Source organism: Monopterus albus, unplaced genomic scaffold (genome assembly GCF_001952655.1).
Source record: "Monopterus albus unplaced genomic scaffold, M_albus_1.0 scaffold38.1, whole genome shotgun sequence".
Lineage (NCBI taxonomy): Eukaryota > Metazoa > Chordata > Actinopteri > Synbranchiformes > Synbranchidae > Monopterus > Monopterus albus.
The window spans coordinates 4,510,345-4,530,680 of NW_018127918.1; the positions used below are offsets into that span (position 1 = coordinate 4,510,345).

A 20,336-nucleotide genomic window follows, 5' to 3' on the forward strand; every position below is an offset into this window, starting at 1 on the left:
TTTTTTTAGGTCACTAAATATTCCCATCGTGCATTTCCTCTCATCCATAGCACTTGTTATGTCCTCCATCAGGTTGGTAATGGCCAAAGATGTTGATCGGTTCGACCTAAAACCATATTGGCAATCAGAGAGGATTTTATGTTTATCAATAAATGTGTCTAATCTGTTATTAAAGAGTTTTTCCAGAATTTTTAAAAATTATGACAACAGCGAAACCGGTCTATAATTTGTGAAGTTGTGCTTATCACCAGATTTATACAGAGGAATAACCTTTGCTATTTTAATATTAATTGGTAACTGACCAAGTTGAAACAACATGTTAAAAACATGGGTTAGTGGTTTGCATATCCCCTCAATTGCCCATTTAACCATTGTCATACTGATACCATCACTATCATTGGATGATTTATTTCAAATACTATCAAAAATACATATACATTTAATAGCAGGATGTACTGTATATGTGTGTTTGTTCTTGCTCAGAGAAAATGGGACAGCTGTGTTCTAAATCTCTTCCAGCTGATTCAATTAGTTCAAGCCATCAACACAGCCCGCTTTTTTTGATCCAGGCACCCGTAATCACTGGCTGCAATCTGGGAGGATAAAACCCTGAATGCATCACCCCTGCTGAGCCACCAGGATGCAGGGAGAGTGGGTGGCGGTGGGGGAGGACGTGACAGCCCTGCCTGAGGACAGTAGTACACTGACGCACTATTTAAAATAAACAAGTTAACATATACTCTAACACAGACACCCCAAAACACAATCTTAATATGCATCTCTTTCACTTCCCATCACATCTTGTAATGAATCTGTGCTGTCCTTCAAAGTAAATGCCAAATCTTTTTCTCCGTATTTACAAGTTTTCTTTTTATGGGAGGTTTGGAGAAAATACAAGATGCAGGGGCAGCTGAGGGAACCATCATGACTTTATGGAAGTGAAGTAAAGGCACTGTACCAGTGACCATACTCACAAAGAGTACACACAAACTGTTCTGGGAATTCACTCATCAGACCAGATGAGAGTAAACTACAAAAGATGAACATACACTTTTGAGACCATTGTGTGCAGTGGTTTCTATTAATATGGGTTCATTTTGTTAAAAAAAAAATCTGCAAATATTTAAATATAAAAACGCAACATAGCTTGATTACCCTTGTAATCATAAGTTGTGTTAAAAAAAAACATGTTGCACTTCAGGTAAAAATAATCAGGTGTTCAAGATGTACATCTAAAGTGTAAGCAGAGCTAAAAACCAAGCAAACTTTATTATTTAGTTAAAAATGAGTCAAAATAAAGAACTATGAGGCTAACTTCCTTTTGCATGTGGTTGGTTTTTCTAAAAGACAAACATCTCTTTAAATCTACAGTATGCAACTTTTTACCAAATATTTTTGTAGTAGAAATCTGCTCCAAAACTTAATGTGGAGAGGTGTTGTTGAAGCCTCCTGTGACCCAGAGTCACTGAACCGTACTGGCAGCAGTGCAGAGGTTTTGACCTTTATAACCAATCAGAGATTTTCAGTTATTTCTGTTTGATCAGTAAGTTTTGTTGCATTCTCATTTTTTGAAATTTCATAACAACAAATATCTGAAGAGCTGGGCAGAGCGTGGTGGAGCGTAGCACATAGCGGAGCAGCAAGAGAGAGGGCTGGGCGGAGCAGAGTGGATTGATTTGGAGCTACCTTAGCTTTGTGACAATACACACTACAAATTGACAGGCTCTTAACCTTGACTTAAACTAAAAAAAAAAATAAAATAAAATAGTAAATCTAACTACCTCTTTTTATATTGTGATGCAGATACTCCTATATTGGAAGGAACATGTAGAAGCCCACACCATTTTTACCTTAAAGAAGGTCATGGTGGATCCATCCCTCACTGCCCCATATTCAATCCTGGTCTGCTTTGCCAAGTCGTCTGCCGAGTCGATTGGCGCGTCCATTCGCTCAACCGTGAGGAAGGCAGCCAAATTGGCCGTGTAGGAGGAGATGATGATTAAGGTAAAGAACCACCAGATACCCCCAACTATACGAGTGGACAGAGCCTTAGGCATCAGCTCTGAGCCTGGAAGCATAGTGATAGGGGACAAAAGGTCCAATTGATATTCACCTCAGCCTTGCATGATAAATTGTACAACTCTTCTTGTAGTTTTTTTCTTTGTCTGCATAAAGTGTTTAGTCTAAAACAGCATACATTTTTAGAAAAGTGAGATGAGATTACTGTCACAAAGCAAGCATAGTAGGAAAAAAAAGTACAAATTAGAAAAACCAACTGTGACAGACAAAAGCTGAGTATAAAGAAAACGAGGGACCACATCATGACAAAAATGTAATAAAACACCAAACTGAAACAGCAGAATGAGCATCATGATTTATCGTTTCTTCTCTGTGCAGAGAAAAGAGGAAATGAAAAAAAAAAAGATGAATGTAATTGAAGAATAGGCCAGGTGTGAGAATATTTGTGCCTACTTTCAAATCTTTGTTCACTGGGAGTGAACAAATGCTTAATTATACTTTTAGGGTAAAAGAGTCTGGATGGTTGGTTTAGCCATGTACTGCATCTTAGATAACAGTTACTCTCAGGCATCACATCCCGCAGACAGCTTGAGGCTACTAACCCACTAAGTTACACACACACACACACACCACACACGTACATGCCACACATACATAAAACAGGACAACTCACTTTACTGTTCAGACAATATTAAACTAGTTTGAGAGATGATGGAAAGTAACATGAGAATCCTGATAAAGTTCAACAGGGCACAGCGCTGAAGGTTTATCTCTAACCTGTTTTACAGATTGGAAATCAAAATAAATCAAATGTAAAGGGTCCCAAATTATTAATGAAGGCTTCATTATCTCTCCTTTTATCAGAGCTGTTGCATTTCTGATGAGCTGACAAATACTGGGTACTGATGTTGTCAGTAGGTTTGGTGGCTGTCCAATCAGGCATGTCAGACTTATCCTGCCCAAATCTCCTGCCAGGAGAGAGGTTGAATCCACGTAAAGTACAACATAAGTCTTATAGCAGTGTATTCAGGCTGTGCAGAAAGAACACTCAGAAAACAGGAGGGGAATATTTTTGAAATAATAAGCTTAGAGCAGAGTTTAAAGTGAAACACAATGTTATTGTAAGAGAATTCACTAGACAGCTCTAGCATAAGGGCTTGGTGACACTTTTAGCCTGCAATAACTGCTTTGTCGCCAGTATCTTCCGTTAGATTCTGATCTGACCTTCAGTACAGCTCCAGAGGGAAATATCTGTTATTTTAGCTGCTAGATGCTTCTTCAGTATACAGTGGATTTTATCATAGCCTTTTAGCTAAAAACAGCTTCCTGCAGCAGCCAAAATCAGCACTGGAGAGAATGATGAGGGTGATCTGAAAGGTGCACAACAACTGACAAAATACTCCAGTACATTTAGAGTTCCACCCCAGGTACTGTATAACCCAATGTAAAAATAATACTCAAACCTGTGAGATCTACAGTAGTCTCAGTTTTCTTTATCTTGTGCACATGGACTCACATGCAGCTGATGTGATATACAGTTATACCAATGGTGTCATGCTATTCCACTGATCAGCAGGTAATGGTAACATGCTAAAATATGCAGCAATGCACCAAAAAAAACTGAATCTGATGAGTGTAAACACAGATTAAAAATGCAGGGTTTAAAATCTGCTTTTGAACATGTAATGGGGAATGAAATGCACTCAGTATGTTTATTAGACCATGTTTTTGGTGCATATCACTGAAAGTAAATATAACTTTAGATATTGTTTTGCTGTTCTTTAGAGTAAAACTCCACATGGCCCCATAACCCCTTAATCATAAAACAGATTGTTTTGGCACCGTCAAATGTTACTGCTACTGATGAGAAAATATTTTAGTGTCAATCTAGAGAGATGAGAATTATTCTGTACCTTGCCGCATAAGAGCTCCTACACCAAACCAGAAACTGTTGAGTAAAGTAAAGTTGTTCTGTATTAGAGTTGAGGACAGGTTGCATGGATGTGGGTTGTACCACTCATACGGGGTAAACCTGCAAGACAATGAAAGAACATAGAGAAAGAGATTAAATGAAATTTAAATGATTCCAATTATTCCAGGTTATTTATGATTCGTATTGTGTGAAACTGATGCATCAAGTACAAGTCTGTGTTGTTCTGGCGCCGTCCCACAGTTTTCCCTTACACTTTCAAATTACCAACAAAAGAGCTTGTGGCAAAGTCGACCCTGGCTGTGAACTCAGCTCAGAATGAGCTCAGTAGGCAGTCACCATCTACGTATGCTACAATATATCCTCAATAACCCTTATATCTTTCACCCCATCACACATCCTCTCATTATCACAAGCATAAATCCATCCTCTTACTGTACCTGGCAATCACGAAAAGCACACAGCTAACCCCTGTGCAAGCGAGCAGCACGTACATCCAGATATCCGCAGACAGGGGATTGAGGAAGGAGAACACGCCCGGGTTGGTGCCGTTAGGCTTACGGTAAAGGATGCTGATACCTAAGGTCATGAAGGGCTTGGAGAAGTCAATGACTTTCTCTCTAACATAAGTGATGGTCAAGGGAGCCACAGCGAGGTCTGCAACCTGGAACATTCAGAAAACAGAGTTAAATGCTACAGACCACATGTGCTTCTCTGCTGGAGAAGCAAAAATACAAGATACAGAACAGTAACAGTGAAAAGCTTAAAAAAAAATTTGAGTGAAAGATTGACTTCAGGACTAGTGATAAAAAAAAATGAAAGCAACCAGCTACATTAAATCGATCACTGTCAAAAACATTGCTAAAGAATTAACAGTAAACGTCATAATGAATCATACAGTAACTAGAGGCTCCATTTATAAAGGCAGAGGCTGCAAGTGATCCGAGCATGTTAAGACCAGTGATTATAATGTCCCCCTCTAGATGTTAGCAAACAAAACTGATTATGCTGGTCTATAAATTGTTGTACTATTAACTCACGTGGTCGATCAGCTCTCGGACCATCCCGTTCCACTCTCCCTTGTCGTTCTGGGCTCCATATTTCCCATCAGCCACAAGTCTGACTTCATAAGTAAAACCCAAGATGTTGGAGAGCTCCTTCAACAGGTCCAGACAGTAGCCCTCAAATCGATCATTCCCAACCAGCTCCTTCTCTGACTTTTTATACATCACATATGGATTTTCCTGTATAGCAAAAGAAAACGCTGTATTTCCATGTTTTTAAGGCACATTTCTTATTCTGATTGTGTTTTTTCAGTGTTATCTAAGCACTATATTAAAAGCAGATGAATCTGAAGTTTTAATTGTTAAGATGTTTCATGTTCAGCAGTTCTCATGAGTGGTGAGATGTCTTGTTTTATTATGCAGATACAGTGTAGTCTATTAACTTGACCAAAAACACACTGTTTTTCTATACTGGATTTTATCTGTGTACATAATTAGACAAATCTTTGAAAATACAAATTCAAATTATCCAAACTGTTCAGCACAGAAACTACTTTCCTCTCCTGAACATCACTCATTTTCACTGCTTCCCTCTCCTGTGTACTTCGTGTTGCACCCCTATCTGCACTCTACACATCCCCTGCATACTCCCCTCCGTTCCCCTATGCTGTCCCTCTATTTAACCTCCCCTCTCACCAGTATTGTAGTGACAATAAGAGTCCTGTTAGCCAGAGAGTCTGTCACATTGCTATTCTTGTCTCGGGTAGACTTCTCCGTCAGGTTCATCCCGCTGTACGAGTTCCACACGGCAATCTGGAATGACAAACAGGGCTGCAGATTTCTTTAACATCCACTTTGTCAGAATCACAGGAAGTTGCATTTGACACCTGCTACTGAAGTCACTATGGAAGTATATACTCTAGTAGATGTTTTAAGTTCTGCATAAGGCTGCAGTTATTTCAACTGAGACACTGTGTAAAAAAAAACAAAACAAAAAAAAAGTCCAGTGCACTTCATATTAATCACATTTTCTGATTCGTTGAACAGAAAAATGGAAAATAAACAAAAGGATAAAAGACCCGGATCTGCTGGCTCCTTTTCAACCTCCTGCTCCAGTCACTATTCTACAACCTTTCCCTTTGTTCAGCTTTGCTCTCAAGATTCTGGGCAAAGTGCCAACAATTTCATTTTATTTATGAGGAATATAAAAAACTGTTTGTTCCAAACAGGGCCATCAGGTAAAACTTGGCAGCTTTTCTGAAGCAAACCAATATCATGCCTGTTGTGTGCAGCAATTAATCTGACTCTCAGATAACATGTTGTGCAGCCTGAACAACAAAGTTGTTTTAAATAGCCAATATGAAGAAGACACTTCCTTTATTATAAAGTATTGCTTTGGATTGGTATGGATACCTGCTAGCATTTATATTTCATTCTGTTTGAACCGAAACACATCCTACCAACTGTTAAGTTGCTAGGTAACTAACTCTTTAGTATTTTAACTTAAACATAAAACTGAAACTATAAGCAGATTAGTCAAAAAAAGATTTTAATAATTAAACTTTTAACTCATTTTAAACCAAAAATGCCAGAAATATCCAGATTTTACATTAGAATTAGATTTAATTTTTGTGATTAACTGAAAATTTAGCATTTGTATTTGCTTACTGTTATTTTTATAAACTAAATGATTACTAAACAGTTCAAATAATTTATGAAAATATTTATTAGTTACTTGAATATGGTGGTGATCTGTTAGAAACAACACAAGAGGGACAGTATGAAGGAAGAGGGGCAGGATCGGACAGGGTCTGGGGTGACAGAGGACAGCACAGCCCTCTATACCGTCACATCAAGTGTGACTGGGAGTGTCTGGTTCATCAGACCAGGCGCTATAATCTGGACAGTTATCAGATTAGAACAGGCATCTGGCAAAAGCACTTTGACCCTTTCAAATCCCCTCACTGGTTAAGAGCTGAGCTAAGGTCAAAAGGGGTCGAGACAGTGGTGCAATAAAGTTAAGCGCATTAAATGATCAGGATTCAGTGTTAATAGAACCAAAGCAAGTGATAGAGAAAAGCTTCCCTCCTTTTGTTTCCCAGTCTGTGACCAAAAAGGATGAATTTGGGTCTCTTTAGTCAGAACCAATAGCCTGGTCATCCATTTACTCACTTCATACAGTACGAGGACAAGTAGTACTGAACACATCGGTACCTCTTATTAAACTCAGATGACGTATAGTTCTATTATTCACAATGTATTTTGTGGATTACCTTTTGGAAAAGATAACATATTTCATTCCTCATTATGTTCTCTCTTATTCTGTTCACCCAGTCTGATGTGGAAAATGTGTTCACTTATAACCTGGCTAAAAGCAGTCCGTATTCTCCACTGTGGCGCTGTCGCAGGGCTCCATAAATCAGTCTTATCTCTGCACACTGCAGATGAGGAACAGAGGAATGGAGTTGGATTTAATTAATTGCACTGTTCTCAATCTCAAAGATAAATTGAAAGAGGAAGGACAATATTTGTGGAAGTGTGGAGGGGATTTTGGTCTCAGACTGTGCAATTTCAAATGCGTTGCATGTCGTAGAACCACGTTATTTTTGGTAACACCATTGTCTATGAAATACCAACTGTACAGTTTGAAGCTTAAATAATAAATTAATTTGATTAAATCATTGAAAACTATGCTAAAATGCAGTCTGAGGTGACCACACAGCATACAGTCATCTTTTAAGCCTCTCAAATTTACTGTGTAGATCCTTGCAAATTTATCGAGCGTAACAGAGCAGCTCCCAACAACAAAGTGTGCTATAAAAACTGACTGAAATTCTCTCTGTTAAACTGGGAGTAAAATGTTATCTATGAATCCTAAAGCTCCTCTCCATCCAGAACCAAATCAGACTGGAAAGCCGTTACCACAGAGCGGGAGGCGTACTGTGTAATCCAGGCCAAGAAAGCTGAGAGGGGAAAATTGTTATTTCCAGACAGTCAACAACTAAAAAAAAATACTTTATTTCCCAGGAGACTTTCACTTTCAGTCTCATCATCCCCCTCAGAGTACATTTAACACTCCAGTCCCCAAGAACCAACAAAACTGCAGAAGGCTGATAATTCATTTATCATGACCATAAAGTCAAGCGTTATATGTGATGTGATTACCATACCATGGTATTTCCTCTGAAGGAAGGTTTTTGAAGGCTAAAAGGTACTGACTGTAACGCACAGGATTGCTTTTAACCTTGTCTGCTGGCACCTGCCTACGTACCTGTCCATGTGACAGCTGGAACAGATGGAGAGGAAGAACCTCTGAGAGCAAACTATGTGATAAGCAAAGGTATAAAGTAAAGACACTTTAGCATTTACAATTTATTTTGAGACTAAACTAAGAGATGAAAACTCACAAATAATAAATAATACCACTCTGGACACTATGAATTGCACCGAAGTGAGCATTTAACATCTGCACTGGTCTATGTGTCAGTCAAAGACATGTGCTCCTCTTGTAGCACATCTTGATGCCAGACTTAAGCTCTTGTTTCCTCTGCTAAAAGAATGCCTCTCCGCTGTAATTTTCATGCATGAGTTTCATGAAGGTATGAAGGCAGTCAAACAGTGACAGTGAAGCACATTAGTAGTGGACTGACAAATCTCTTCTGGACCAATTCACTTATTTCTTTATAACTACTCGCAGCCACAAGCTGTGGAAACTGAATGACATCACAATAACTGCAGGACTTACATTTTACTTCTAATGATGGGATTATTAAACAAAGCATTTTGATATTTTTTCTACAACTGCTGATAAAGTTTTGACAAGAGTCAAAGAGCCTAGACCCAAACAAGGGGAAAACCGAAATGTCAAATATAGTACTTGACACTGCTGTACACAAAATCAGTGAAGAGGAACAAGGCTGTCAAGATGAGGAGCATGGAGGTATGTGGCATACAGAGTGAGAAAAGACCGAGGTGGGGGGTAAACAAGGTACTGGTACAAACCTTGATCCATCTTTTCGTAAGGCGACTTCCACCCTCCACAATACCCTTTTGAAAATATGATGGGTGCAGCATGAAGCACAGACAGTGTGGAAAGACGCAATCAGTTGATGGAGCATTATGATTATTCATGAGTGGACAATTTTAAATCAAATAAATGTGTGGCTGAATTACTGAAAACAGTCTACATGGTACCTCTCTGTTTTTCATATGTACACACATATCCCCTAATGGAATGAATCAGCCAGCATGGAAGCAGCATGAGAGTGAAGTAATTAGACTGCTTCAGGCCTCTGTCCTCACCCTGGCAGTGCCGTCCTCTTTGAGGCTGATGATGTCCAAATCAAAGTTTCTCCTCAGGCCATCTGTCTTGTTAAGAACAATGTGGCCTGTCAGTCCGTCCCACTGTGCCTGAGGAGAAGAGATGCAGAGGGAGAAAGAAGTGGGAGATATTCTTCAGTGCCATGTAAGCGGATTCTGTGTGCAGAGCTTTACTGAAGCTCTGGAGCACACTCCCATGATACATGCACCTTGTACATAAAGTATATTTTATAAACTTTTTTTTAACAACACATGGCTTGAGATTTCCACAGTGGGTAAAAAAAAAACCCTTGCACCTGAACAGGTGGAGCCTGTTAAATTGCCACCGTTGAGGTTACAGTCACAGACAATGAACAAAGAACATCATGTTTTACTCCTCATGTGAAAGTAAAAAAAAAAAAAAGTTTTCACTGTTTCTCTCTGATCTAGACAGCTGCAAGCAGAAACTCTTAAGAAAACTCATCATTATCATTTTCACAACCTTAGTAGTAAAAACTATTTGAAAAAAAAAATGAAATATATTTTTTTAAATCTGGAGAAACAAAGTGAACCTGAGAAATGTGCAGAAATAAACATTTAGATTTTTCATATTCCCTCTTTATGAAATCATACACTGTGAATAAAATGTATCTACACATTTAATATAGGATTCAGTTCATTTTGCCCATAGAAACACACTGAATATTGTTAAACACAATAGCAAGGAAAGACTGAATACATAGGATTTGGCCCAGGATTTAATTTCTGTTTCTGAAATGAAAACTCCATCCTCGTATTCTGCATGCTCTTGTCAGAAATGGTTCTTAATTGAGTTCTGTATGAGACATATTACTTGTTCTTAACACCAAAATGGTGCTCATCAAGTGAAGAACAGCACAGGAGGACAGATTCTTCAAAAGGATGGGAAGTAAACAAAACAAGAAGCTGGAAAAGAAAGAGACACTGGGATGCTAAGAAAAAGAAAGAGAGGGAGAAGGGGGATATGAAGAGGAAAATATGAGGGCGAGAACTGAATGATAATGTTCCCTCTCCATAGCAAGAAATGGTCCTCTGCTGGATATAAGACTTAAGAGATCAAAACCCGCATGCATCAAAGGGCTTATTTCTGTCTGTAGGTATCTAGTGTGACAGTCAGCCAGGGCCACATACTTTCAACTTAAGTACATAAATACTGCAAAACATTCCCTGTCAAAGGGGAAGAATCGAACAACATCACATAAATGATCTGACATCCAGTTTTGTCGGACTTCATGTTTGCAACACAGGCTCGTGACACTGAAACACAATCATGGCACTCAAGCTAAAATCAACAAGGGCTTCCAAAGCTATGCTTGTGGGGTAAGAGGGTTTGTATTTCTCTGTAATCTGAGCACTTGTTGCATCACATACTGACCTCTTTGAAAAGGTACATGAAGCGTGGTCCAAAGCGCCACGGTTTGTGGCGATGACACTGCAGGGAGCTGACGGTCATCTGAGTGGCCCGCTGGGACGCAACAGCAACCATGAACACTGCGTCATACATCAAGGCTGCGTCTGTCTGTGCAGGAGGCAGCGAAAGGAAGATGGGAAAGGTTTCTCTTTCTTACATTACACTCAAAATCCATGTGCAGCATACAAATGAAGATCACTTGGAGACAGTTGGATTACAGTAGGACACAGAGAGCGTGTCTCGAAGATAAAAATGGGATGTCTACTCCAGGAAAATTGTGCCATAAGACAAATAAACAGAATACAGTATTGTGTATTAGTGGAACAAATATAACCAGGGATTACAGCTTTGACATTTTTTATCATGTTGAAATATAGCTCCTACAAAAACAAATGTGCACATCATTGCCATTCAAGAGAGCAGGTGTTAGTGCTCTGCAATGTAAAATAACAGTATGTGGCTTACAGTCATGACTCCATCCATCAGGCCACTCTCTTGTCACTTGTCCATTGTAGAAGCTACCCATGGGTCATCTATGTTCAGCAGTCTGAAGCCTGTCATGTTGACCCCACTGTAACGGTAAGGCTCCAAGTCCAAGGCAAACAAATCCTGGGAGGAGACAAAGGAGATGAGGGGCAGAAGCAAAAGATGAATGACTTTGTGCTTATACTGGGGTGGAGATCTGAGCTCAGCTAATCATGTTCCCAGCCTCTTATTTTGTTCATGACTCACAGCAACATGTTCTTATTTCCAGTGAATTCACAAAGCCAGTTCAAGACCTGATGACAGACAAGCTTGTATCTACTTTGTCTTGTATATCCCATAAAACAACCTTAGTTGTACATTTTTCCAACTCACCAAAGTTGTGAAGAAGAAATGGTAGTATTCAGTCATCATTCCCATTGACGACAGCTGCAAATTGAAAAAATAAAGAAATAAATAAAAGAAAATGTCAGGTCATTTTTCTTATTTTAAATATGTATAGCTTCCTAGTGTTGGTGTCATATCCTCAAAGAAATTTCTCATTTCTGACTGGCATAAATGAATATAAGCATTTAAATGTTTGGCTTGAGGGTGCCACTTTACTCAAATAAGAATAATTACTGATGCATTTCACATTACTGCACAAATGAATGTGGCTGAATTATTAAAAATGTTTTTTTAAACATTTCATCATTTCTAATCATCACTTTTTCCAACTACAGTGTAAAAAGAAAAGCAGCACATGCTTTTAAATCATAGGTCTTTTCCACCTGTTCAGTCTATCAGATATTTTGGATTCAGTGCACCACAAGGCTTTGTCAGTATGTCTGTTAATTCCATAAATCCGCTACAAAGCATTACAACCTAGGTTAGTTAGGATAGTAATAAATTCATGTGATGTTGAATCAGTTGTGAACCATTTAAAGCGTTGACAATGAAAAGGGAATTGCTGGTTCATCCTGATGAGGCAACTCAGCAACATTTTTAAACATAAATAAAAAGACCGTGAGCTGAAAAGAATCATTAATGTGTCTTCCCCAAAGGACATTCAAATGTGTTGCAAAATCCGCAGAAAGAAACTGCAATAAAAATACACTTTGATAAATCTCTGTGCAAACCTGCTTAAGGAGCTCCGCAGCCATAAGATAGGAGCAGTCAAAGATAACAAAAAACTCTTTGTCTTTCTTCAGTTCCTTAAGCAGAGGTCGAGCATCTTGGTTACCCGGTGTGAGCTGCCGGATCTTGACTTTCAAGTTAAACTTTGCCGGAGCCTTGATCAGCTCCTGCATTCGCATCAGACCTAAATAATAATAAATAAATAAAAAAAGACAATGGTTTAGACCTCTCATTTATCCCCTCTTGGACATTTGGTTTTTTTCCCCTCCTTCTCTGCAGGGGGAAGGTCACAGTGGAGCATCAGATACAGAACATCTCTCCTGAAGTTCAGTGTCTTGTTCAAGGACACTTCTGCATTACATGTGTCCCCATCCTCTGCATCACCCTGCTGCACAACTACATGTTTTCAGATTCTACTACTTTGCTTTTAAACACATCAAAGGTAAACAAACACACACCTGCGTTGTACATAGTGTACACCCGTGTGTGCACAAAAGCATGCAATTGTACAGGTGGGAGTTTGCGTGACATTTCAGAAAAACAAATACTTGAGCGTAAAATCAAAGGAAGAAAGAAATCCATAAACTATGACATTTCAGCAGTGGCATTTCATGTTTCTCTAGGTCACGGGCAGGGCCACTATATGAGGTCATCAGTGTTGTGGTTTGGCTCTCCCCAGTTTGAAGTCTGAGGGCAGGAATACTGGCAGCTGATTGATATGAGACACTGGTACCCCGTCACAGATTGGGTTCACTGGCCAGCATGAGGAAGGTGACTGTAGTAGATGGTGGAACTGCATTTTGTAATTATAACAATGACATATGAATATATCGTAAGGTCCAAAAAACAAGCTAACACTTCTGACCTCTTCTCCATCTCAGTTTGTTACTTTAAATGTCATTAGATGATATGGAAGACATCCACTGATGTCGTTTTGAAAGCTACTTTGGTGACTGACACACAAAAAGCAACGGGCCCCACCCGTGCTGTCCTCGTAGACCACTGTCAGCTTCCTCCATTTGAAGAAAGTGACTACATCCAGGATGGCCCTGGCGATGGCGGTGTACTCAGGATACAAGTTGATGAAGAAGGTGTCTTTGTTGTCCACTGATGGGTGTTTCCAACGGGTCTGGATATGTGGGACCTCAAGAGCGTTGCAGATGGACTGAACAGCACTGACCGAGGAGCTGTGAGAAGGGCCGAACACAGCAACCACCCCGAGAGCTAGCTGGTCACACACTGGTGGAGGAAAAAAGAGATGGTTATTAATCACAGGTCTGGTGATTAAACAGGGAGGTCTGAGATCGGTCTCACCACCATATTTCATTGCAAACCAGGCAGGCAAGTTAAGTTAGCTATTTATACAAGTTGTTTTTGTTTTTAAAAGAGACTATTTGGTATACACCACCTCCACCTACATTAAGGGTGGCCACTGGGAAACCGCATTATGATGTGATATAAACCATTTATTACATATTTGTGTACTGCTTATAAATGCTGAATAAGGGGGAAAGTTAACTTACAGTGTTACTGCTAACATTATGTCTTAAAAGAATTTCATACCTCTCCTGGAAGCCTCGAAGCCATCAAACAGGTTGATCCTCTGAATGTCGTAGGTAAGAGTTATGTTGGGCATGAGCGTCTTGTTGCGGTTTATATTATTTACAGCAAACTTGAATGCCAGTTCGTCCATACTTACTAACTCCCTTTCCCGGGTCTCAAAAATACCACCTGAACACGGAGATGGAAGAAAAACAAATAAACCAGGCTGAGATCTTTAATAATTACTGTCAGCAACAACATGCAAAAGCATTAAGAGGAGCAAACAAAAAATCCCATTATTGAATGCAGTTAATAAATCTATCAATAATACATTCTCATAGCTTTCTCATTTCTTCGAAGCAATCAGTTTAAAATGCTGATAAGCCTTTAATATATTATTTTCATTAAGCCTATTGTAAGAGTCAATATGTCGAGGCTGAGCTTTGGTCCATCCATGACATTTAGAAAAGGTCAGTGATCAAACAGGCTAACCAGTCAGCATAAAATGTAATACATTTATAAAGACATATTTACAAATTACATCTCCTATAATACAGTTGACAACTGGTAAACAATTACCAATGTCTATATTAATCCAGATAGGGTCAACAACATTTATGTACTGCGCATCTGTCTGTAAACCTAAAATTACAGCAAATGTTCTCAGCAGCCTGACATAGAGGGTAACCTAAGAATTTATTTTATGCAAAGCACATCTTTCAATCATAAAACTAAACCATATATACATGATGACCACAATAAAAAATAATATTTATGGTTTTATTGCCTCCAGCTTTAATATTCTACGAGCAAAGAATTAATTTGGAATTCACATGGAAGCAGGCAAATGAAGATGAATATTAACTTTCACAATTTTTCTCCAAGGCATAAAGTATATTGACACTTTGCTTCACAAAGTGGGAAGGAAATCATATGAATTCAAAGGTGGCTGCTCTTCCGCTGCTGTCACTTTCACAGTACTCAGTTTTATGGACAAAGACTCTTAAACATCCACTGCAAATCTATTCACTAGATCAGCACTGTTTTTTATGCACCTGACACTTATATGGTTCATTCCAGTTTTTTACTTCTACAAACAAGCGGTGCTGAAAGTCCAGGGAAGTTGTGTGACACCGTGAGTTACTGGGGTATTGCAATAGGTGGATGATGACTTGAGAGGCAGGGGGAGAAATGTCACTGTCGCAGATTAGACTAAAAGACTCATCTGTAAAGCTTTCGGTTTCTATGCGGGCTTAAAAATATCAGTTTGTTTACAAGGGCCACACATTTTTATCCAGTCACACAACATACACACAATAGTAAACACACCTGCACCAAAATACACACACAACAAGTACATGTGCTCACAAGACATCCTGTGTTAAAAATAACGTCTTACCAATGCAACAGCAGCAAGTTAGTGATTATAATCAAGAACCTTTAGGGAATAAACATCCATCCATTATCTATACTGTTTATCCTAATGAGGGTCATGGGGGGAGCTAATCCCAGCTGACATGGGGCGAGAGGCAGGGTCCACCCTGGACAGGTCGCCAGTCTATCGCAGGGCTAGGGAATAAACCAAAAACTGTCACTCCTTATGCATTTGCTGTGATTACCAGGCACATAGCTATAATAGGAAGAAAATAATGTCCAAAAAATTTGGAAATGTCGTACAATACAACGGATGAATGAGAGATTTATCTGCCTGCTGCTCTGGGAGGAAAACATGAAACAAAAAGCTGACGAACAAATCCGAGCTTTGTGGCAACCTGTCATGCAGACCTAGACCTGATCAATCACTCCAACAGCCCACCAGGGAGATAATGATGTGTGCATGTGTACATATAAAAAAAAAAATCTCGCAACCATCCTTCACTTAACTATTTAATTACAAATAATTATGTTTTACATTAGTCACGCGCTGTGCCCTCTTGCAGAGCAGCTTGAACTCTACTGAGGGTTGTGACTGCTACAGTCATAAAAGTGGCATTTCTTTTTAAAAACAGGGGTTTTATTTTCCTTTGGAAATGAATTAATGTACCTCAGAGCACTAAAAGCATTCATTCAGCTTCCAAATAATGAGGAGTAATTTGCCTCAGGAACACACATCCATCAGGCCTATAAGACAGCATAAAAGGGGTGTGGGAGGACCCACAGGACTCCGTAAATGCCTTTTAACATGTGTCTGGGGTTTTGTAGGTAGATTTGATCTGCATAAAATATAAGCACAATCAAGAAGCACAGCGAGTACCTAAATCAGAGGACAGCTCATTATGGCCAAATTGAGGATGTGGGTGAACATAAAATCTATGATTTTTGCATTTGCAGTGTAAAATGTGTGTTATTTAAAAAATGTCTTATGCCATTTCTTCACTGGAAGGTTAAAAAGATAGAGCTGTGATACAGCTAACAGTCCAGTGATGAACACTAGATATTACTGAAGCATTCTGTATTTTTTGGTTTAAAAATGTATTTTTTGACAATCTGGATATAAGACTACTGACTGTATATAAAAGAAGGACGAATCCTCCGTTATGTCACCCAATGGTTTTCTCAAGGGTGGTTTCAAAGCTCATATCTGGCTGTCACAGTCTTGATAGTGCTTCACTCTGCCTAACTCTGGCTAATCCAAAAAAAAACTTTCATATTGGTCCATATTTGACCTTAAGATGTTGATTGGCAAAAAAAGCATACTGCAGTTTTATTTAGCACCACTTTTCAGTAATGGGCAGGTAGGCTACACATTTAACTACCGCACAAAAATAGATATGGGGATGTTTCCAAGAGCTCTGGAAAAAACATATCACTGAGCTGGACAAGTGAGAGAGTGCTCCTTTTTGTAGACCACAACTGTTTCTTTCTTCTTTCTGGAAACAGGGTTGCCGTGTACTTCAGAGAGGTAATGTAGTTACAGGCAGGAGAAAATGCATCTGGGAGGGTAAAAAAGGACCACAGGGCTCAAAGTGAATGACAGACATTGCACCATATTGTTCTGTCTGCAAAAAAACAACACCAGAAATATTTTGTTCCTGACAACAAATCCAGGGAAGCAAATGACCAAACAAGGGAGGCAGAGCCAGAGCAAGACAAAAAAATGAGATAGAAACTGAAAGAGATGACTGAAAAACTACCTTATTAACCAAGAACATAAGTTAATGCAAAAAAGAAAATTACTAGCTGCCAACTGTGGCACTGGTTTCGTACCATGGCAGCAGTTTGTGTTAGGCTGTAGTTATGATGGCAAAGGACCACAGTTTCCCTTCGGGTTGTCTCTCTCTTCTGCTCCAAATTCATTTCTTTTTATTCAGAAAGAGATGGATAGACGGGCGTTTGTTTCACTTACCATCCTAAACCTAATCTGCACATCACATGAAAAGCTCCATGAGACCACTGGATCAATACATACATATAAATACCAGTGGTACTGATGCTATTCCATGACACACACTCGGCTCTCTTTTCTCACAGTCAAACATCCTGGGTTTCAGCCAGCATAATAAACAAACACAACTGAAGCACCCACAGTATATCTGTGTACATGTTTGACAAAAGGTGAGGCCAACTCACTAAAACTCTGGCAATTTGGCTGAGGAGAGGTTCATTCATTTTCCTAATCGCTAGCTGTTAAAGGGAAATTGACTAATAAACAAAATTAAGCAGGTGCCCTTTATATAAATGTAGTTTGCAGCTTCTGCTTAATTTAACCAAACTGACACCTGGAGCCAAACACTGCCAATTTTGTGATTTGTCTCACTCTCTTACACACACATATAGTGAATGAATGAATATGCACACAGACACTGATAGTGCCTCTGTAAATATTTTAGAGTTGTGTGAATTTCGGGACTTGAGTTGTTCCAGGGATCTGAGCTGAATCTATTGGTCTCGAATGGTCCTGAATAATAATGTGTGACCCTGAACTAATCAGAAACCTCTGCAGCTTCAGTGTGATACAGAAGGTGTTATGCTTAATTGTGCGCTTAGTTGTCATATGTGGTGTGTGTTAATTTAACAAACTACTGAACCTTTATTATCAGATACATTATTATATATTATCAAACTAACTATCATCTAAAAATGCAAACCCATGAGTTCTGGTGTAATATATATAGTATGTTGTGCTCCTCTAGCCTATACTTCTCCAAGTTAAGAACAGGTGAAAGTAGCTCCAATCCGCCATTTATTCAGTCAATTAGATCCACATATTACTGGTCGACCCTGGCCTGATTTAAAGCCTGAAAGTGAGATGCTCTGATAATGAACACAGTCCACAGCACTCACCGGGCTCCTTCTGACTAATCAAGTCTAGGTGAAGTTCTCTCACTCCTCTTAACACATGACCTGTGACAGCACAGCAGAAGATGATTACACTGCCCTCAGAACCTACACTACATCCATTTCAGTGATAGCTAGGTTTCACTGTGAAGTTGGGGACATGTTTGAATGAAAATGCCCCAACGTGAGTCTCTGGTGACCACAGGAGTGCAATGGGAGAAATCAATATTCTATTACTACCTGTGTGCCTGGGTGTGTGTAGCAATAAGCACATATGATCCTCTAAGATGCAACTTCAAATCAGATTTAACTTGAAATGATTTAAAAGATTCACTGAAAGCACAATATGCAGAAAGTTCACAAGACTTTTAGTCCAAAATCAAAACATCCCTTTTACCAACAGCATTTTGAAGAAAAATAAAGAGACACTTTACCAACATATTTTCTGTTCAAGGTGATTAATCAAGTAAGGTGTTTTACCATCAGCTCAAAGGGAAAACTCCACCTGAGTCAACCACTGATTTTAGTTCTAGTGATTTGAAATTCATTTCTATTTTACAGCTCTACTTACAGAAGCCTGACTCTGTGCACCCAGTAAAGGCTGATAGGTGCCAGGTGCCTTGGCTACAGCTGCGACTCATTTAGACTGTGACACACCCTCACATTACTATGAAACAAATAACCTCATCATCACTTTTAGCGGGATATACTAACCCTGAACAATACATTTTAAATACCAAGAGGAAAACGGCTTACGCACATAAAATGCTCTCTTTTGTTTGAAAATGAGACAATTCATATAGCTTAGGATTTCTTGTTGTCTCGACCCAACTGAGAACGCACGCAAACGCCAGCAACACCGTGCGTAAACAGCTGTTGCGCTTACCGATTCTGAGGACTTGTGTTGAGCTCAGACAAAGATGTCCCGCCAGAAGAAGACAGAAAAGGAAAAGTCTCTTTCTTTCCTCCATAGTGCTACAGGCGAACTCACCGCGAATAGCGACGGCATGACAGAAGGAACCGACTTGTATCCCAGCGCGGAAACACCTGACGTGCCATGCCAGCAGGCGACCTAAGTTTGGGTCCCAGTTCGGTCCTTTCCACTTGGCATCACTCAGAGAAACGAACGACGATGGCTCAAACTGTCCTGAAGGAAATCAATCTTCTAAACAAAACCTGCTACAGAAAAAAAGTCAGAGTAAAGACGTCCACCCTGGTCCATGCGCGTCCACGGCTGCAGGTGACGGTGGTAAAGAGTGAGCGCAAGATCAGTGTCAGCCAAGACCGAACTTTAGTTGACTTCCGTTAAGAGTTTTCAAAATAAAAACAATCTAAACATAATCCGCGTTGTTCCAACCAAATAGACACTTTGTACTAGGCTTTAGATTCTGCTTATTTGCTCGTTAAAAATAGTAATACGTTGACTGTGACATGTACTAAGTCATCATGTGGCAGACATGTCAATTATAGCCCATCCCAGGTTTAAAATGGCCTGGAGCACTCGTGTAGGATACAGCTGTTCATAGGACATAGTCAAATAAATCATTTGGATTTATTTTAGTGCCTAAAACAGAAATGAAATGCTTCCTATTTTTTCCGAACTTGAGAGGCCGGCTTTTACACCGAAGGTGGCCCTGATCTAATTCTGGTTATAAAGAGCAGATACACGTAGATTGGCAAGGGATCTCTCCACGGGTCCTGATGAGATGAGAATAATCTTCAGGTTACAGGGCAGATGCCAGATTCTCTCTCACCGCAGACAAGCAAAGTCTTTATCTCACTGGCGCACTGGATGCTTCCCCATCCATGACAGATAGTTCACACAACAGGACATTATGTAAATGGAGTGACTTGATGTGCTCTGAAGTCTCACGAAAATATTTTAACATCTTCACAGAGGCATGAAGGAACACTTATCTTTTAAAATTCCTTGTCAGTGGAGTGTCATAAAACCTCTGATTTATGTGGAAAGCACTGAACTGAAAACCTTTGTTAACTCTGGGTTGATATTGTGACATTTGCCAAAGATTCCCGGTGCCAGCCATCTCAGAGTCTTCAGAACTGACATTTTGTTTAACATATGTAAACTCTCTCAGAGCTGGGAGCCAGGTGATCTGAGAAAACCTGCCAACTCAACTTTGGACTCCTGACATACAGCCTATAGACAAACTTAATTAAGTCAGAAAATGACCATCCAGTCCTTCTAGGAGAAGAC

General features: G+C 39.5%; 1 protein-coding gene across 1 annotated transcript in view; it reads right to left on the bottom strand.

Moving 5' to 3' along the window:
- The window catches only part of grik1a (glutamate receptor, ionotropic, kainate 1a), a 28,175-nt gene extending 8,632 nt beyond the window's left edge, over nucleotides 1–19,543 (bottom strand). The window contains 14 exon segments of the mRNA XM_020598515.1: nucleotides 1,851–2,068; nucleotides 3,933–4,051; nucleotides 4,390–4,613; nucleotides 4,990–5,193; nucleotides 5,650–5,766; nucleotides 8,956–9,000; nucleotides 9,256–9,363; nucleotides 10,667–10,810; nucleotides 11,168–11,311; nucleotides 11,561–11,614; nucleotides 12,304–12,485; nucleotides 13,283–13,540; nucleotides 13,865–14,032; nucleotides 19,008–19,543. Of these exon segments, the coding sequence (XP_020454171.1) occupies nucleotides 1,851–2,068; nucleotides 3,933–4,051; nucleotides 4,390–4,613; nucleotides 4,990–5,193; nucleotides 5,650–5,766; nucleotides 8,956–9,000; nucleotides 9,256–9,363; nucleotides 10,667–10,810; nucleotides 11,168–11,311; nucleotides 11,561–11,614; nucleotides 12,304–12,485; nucleotides 13,283–13,540; nucleotides 13,865–14,032; nucleotides 19,008–19,092 (2,070 nt within the window). The 5' untranslated portion in view covers nucleotides 19,093–19,543.
- Between the last annotated feature and the right edge of the window lie 793 nt (nucleotides 19,544–20,336).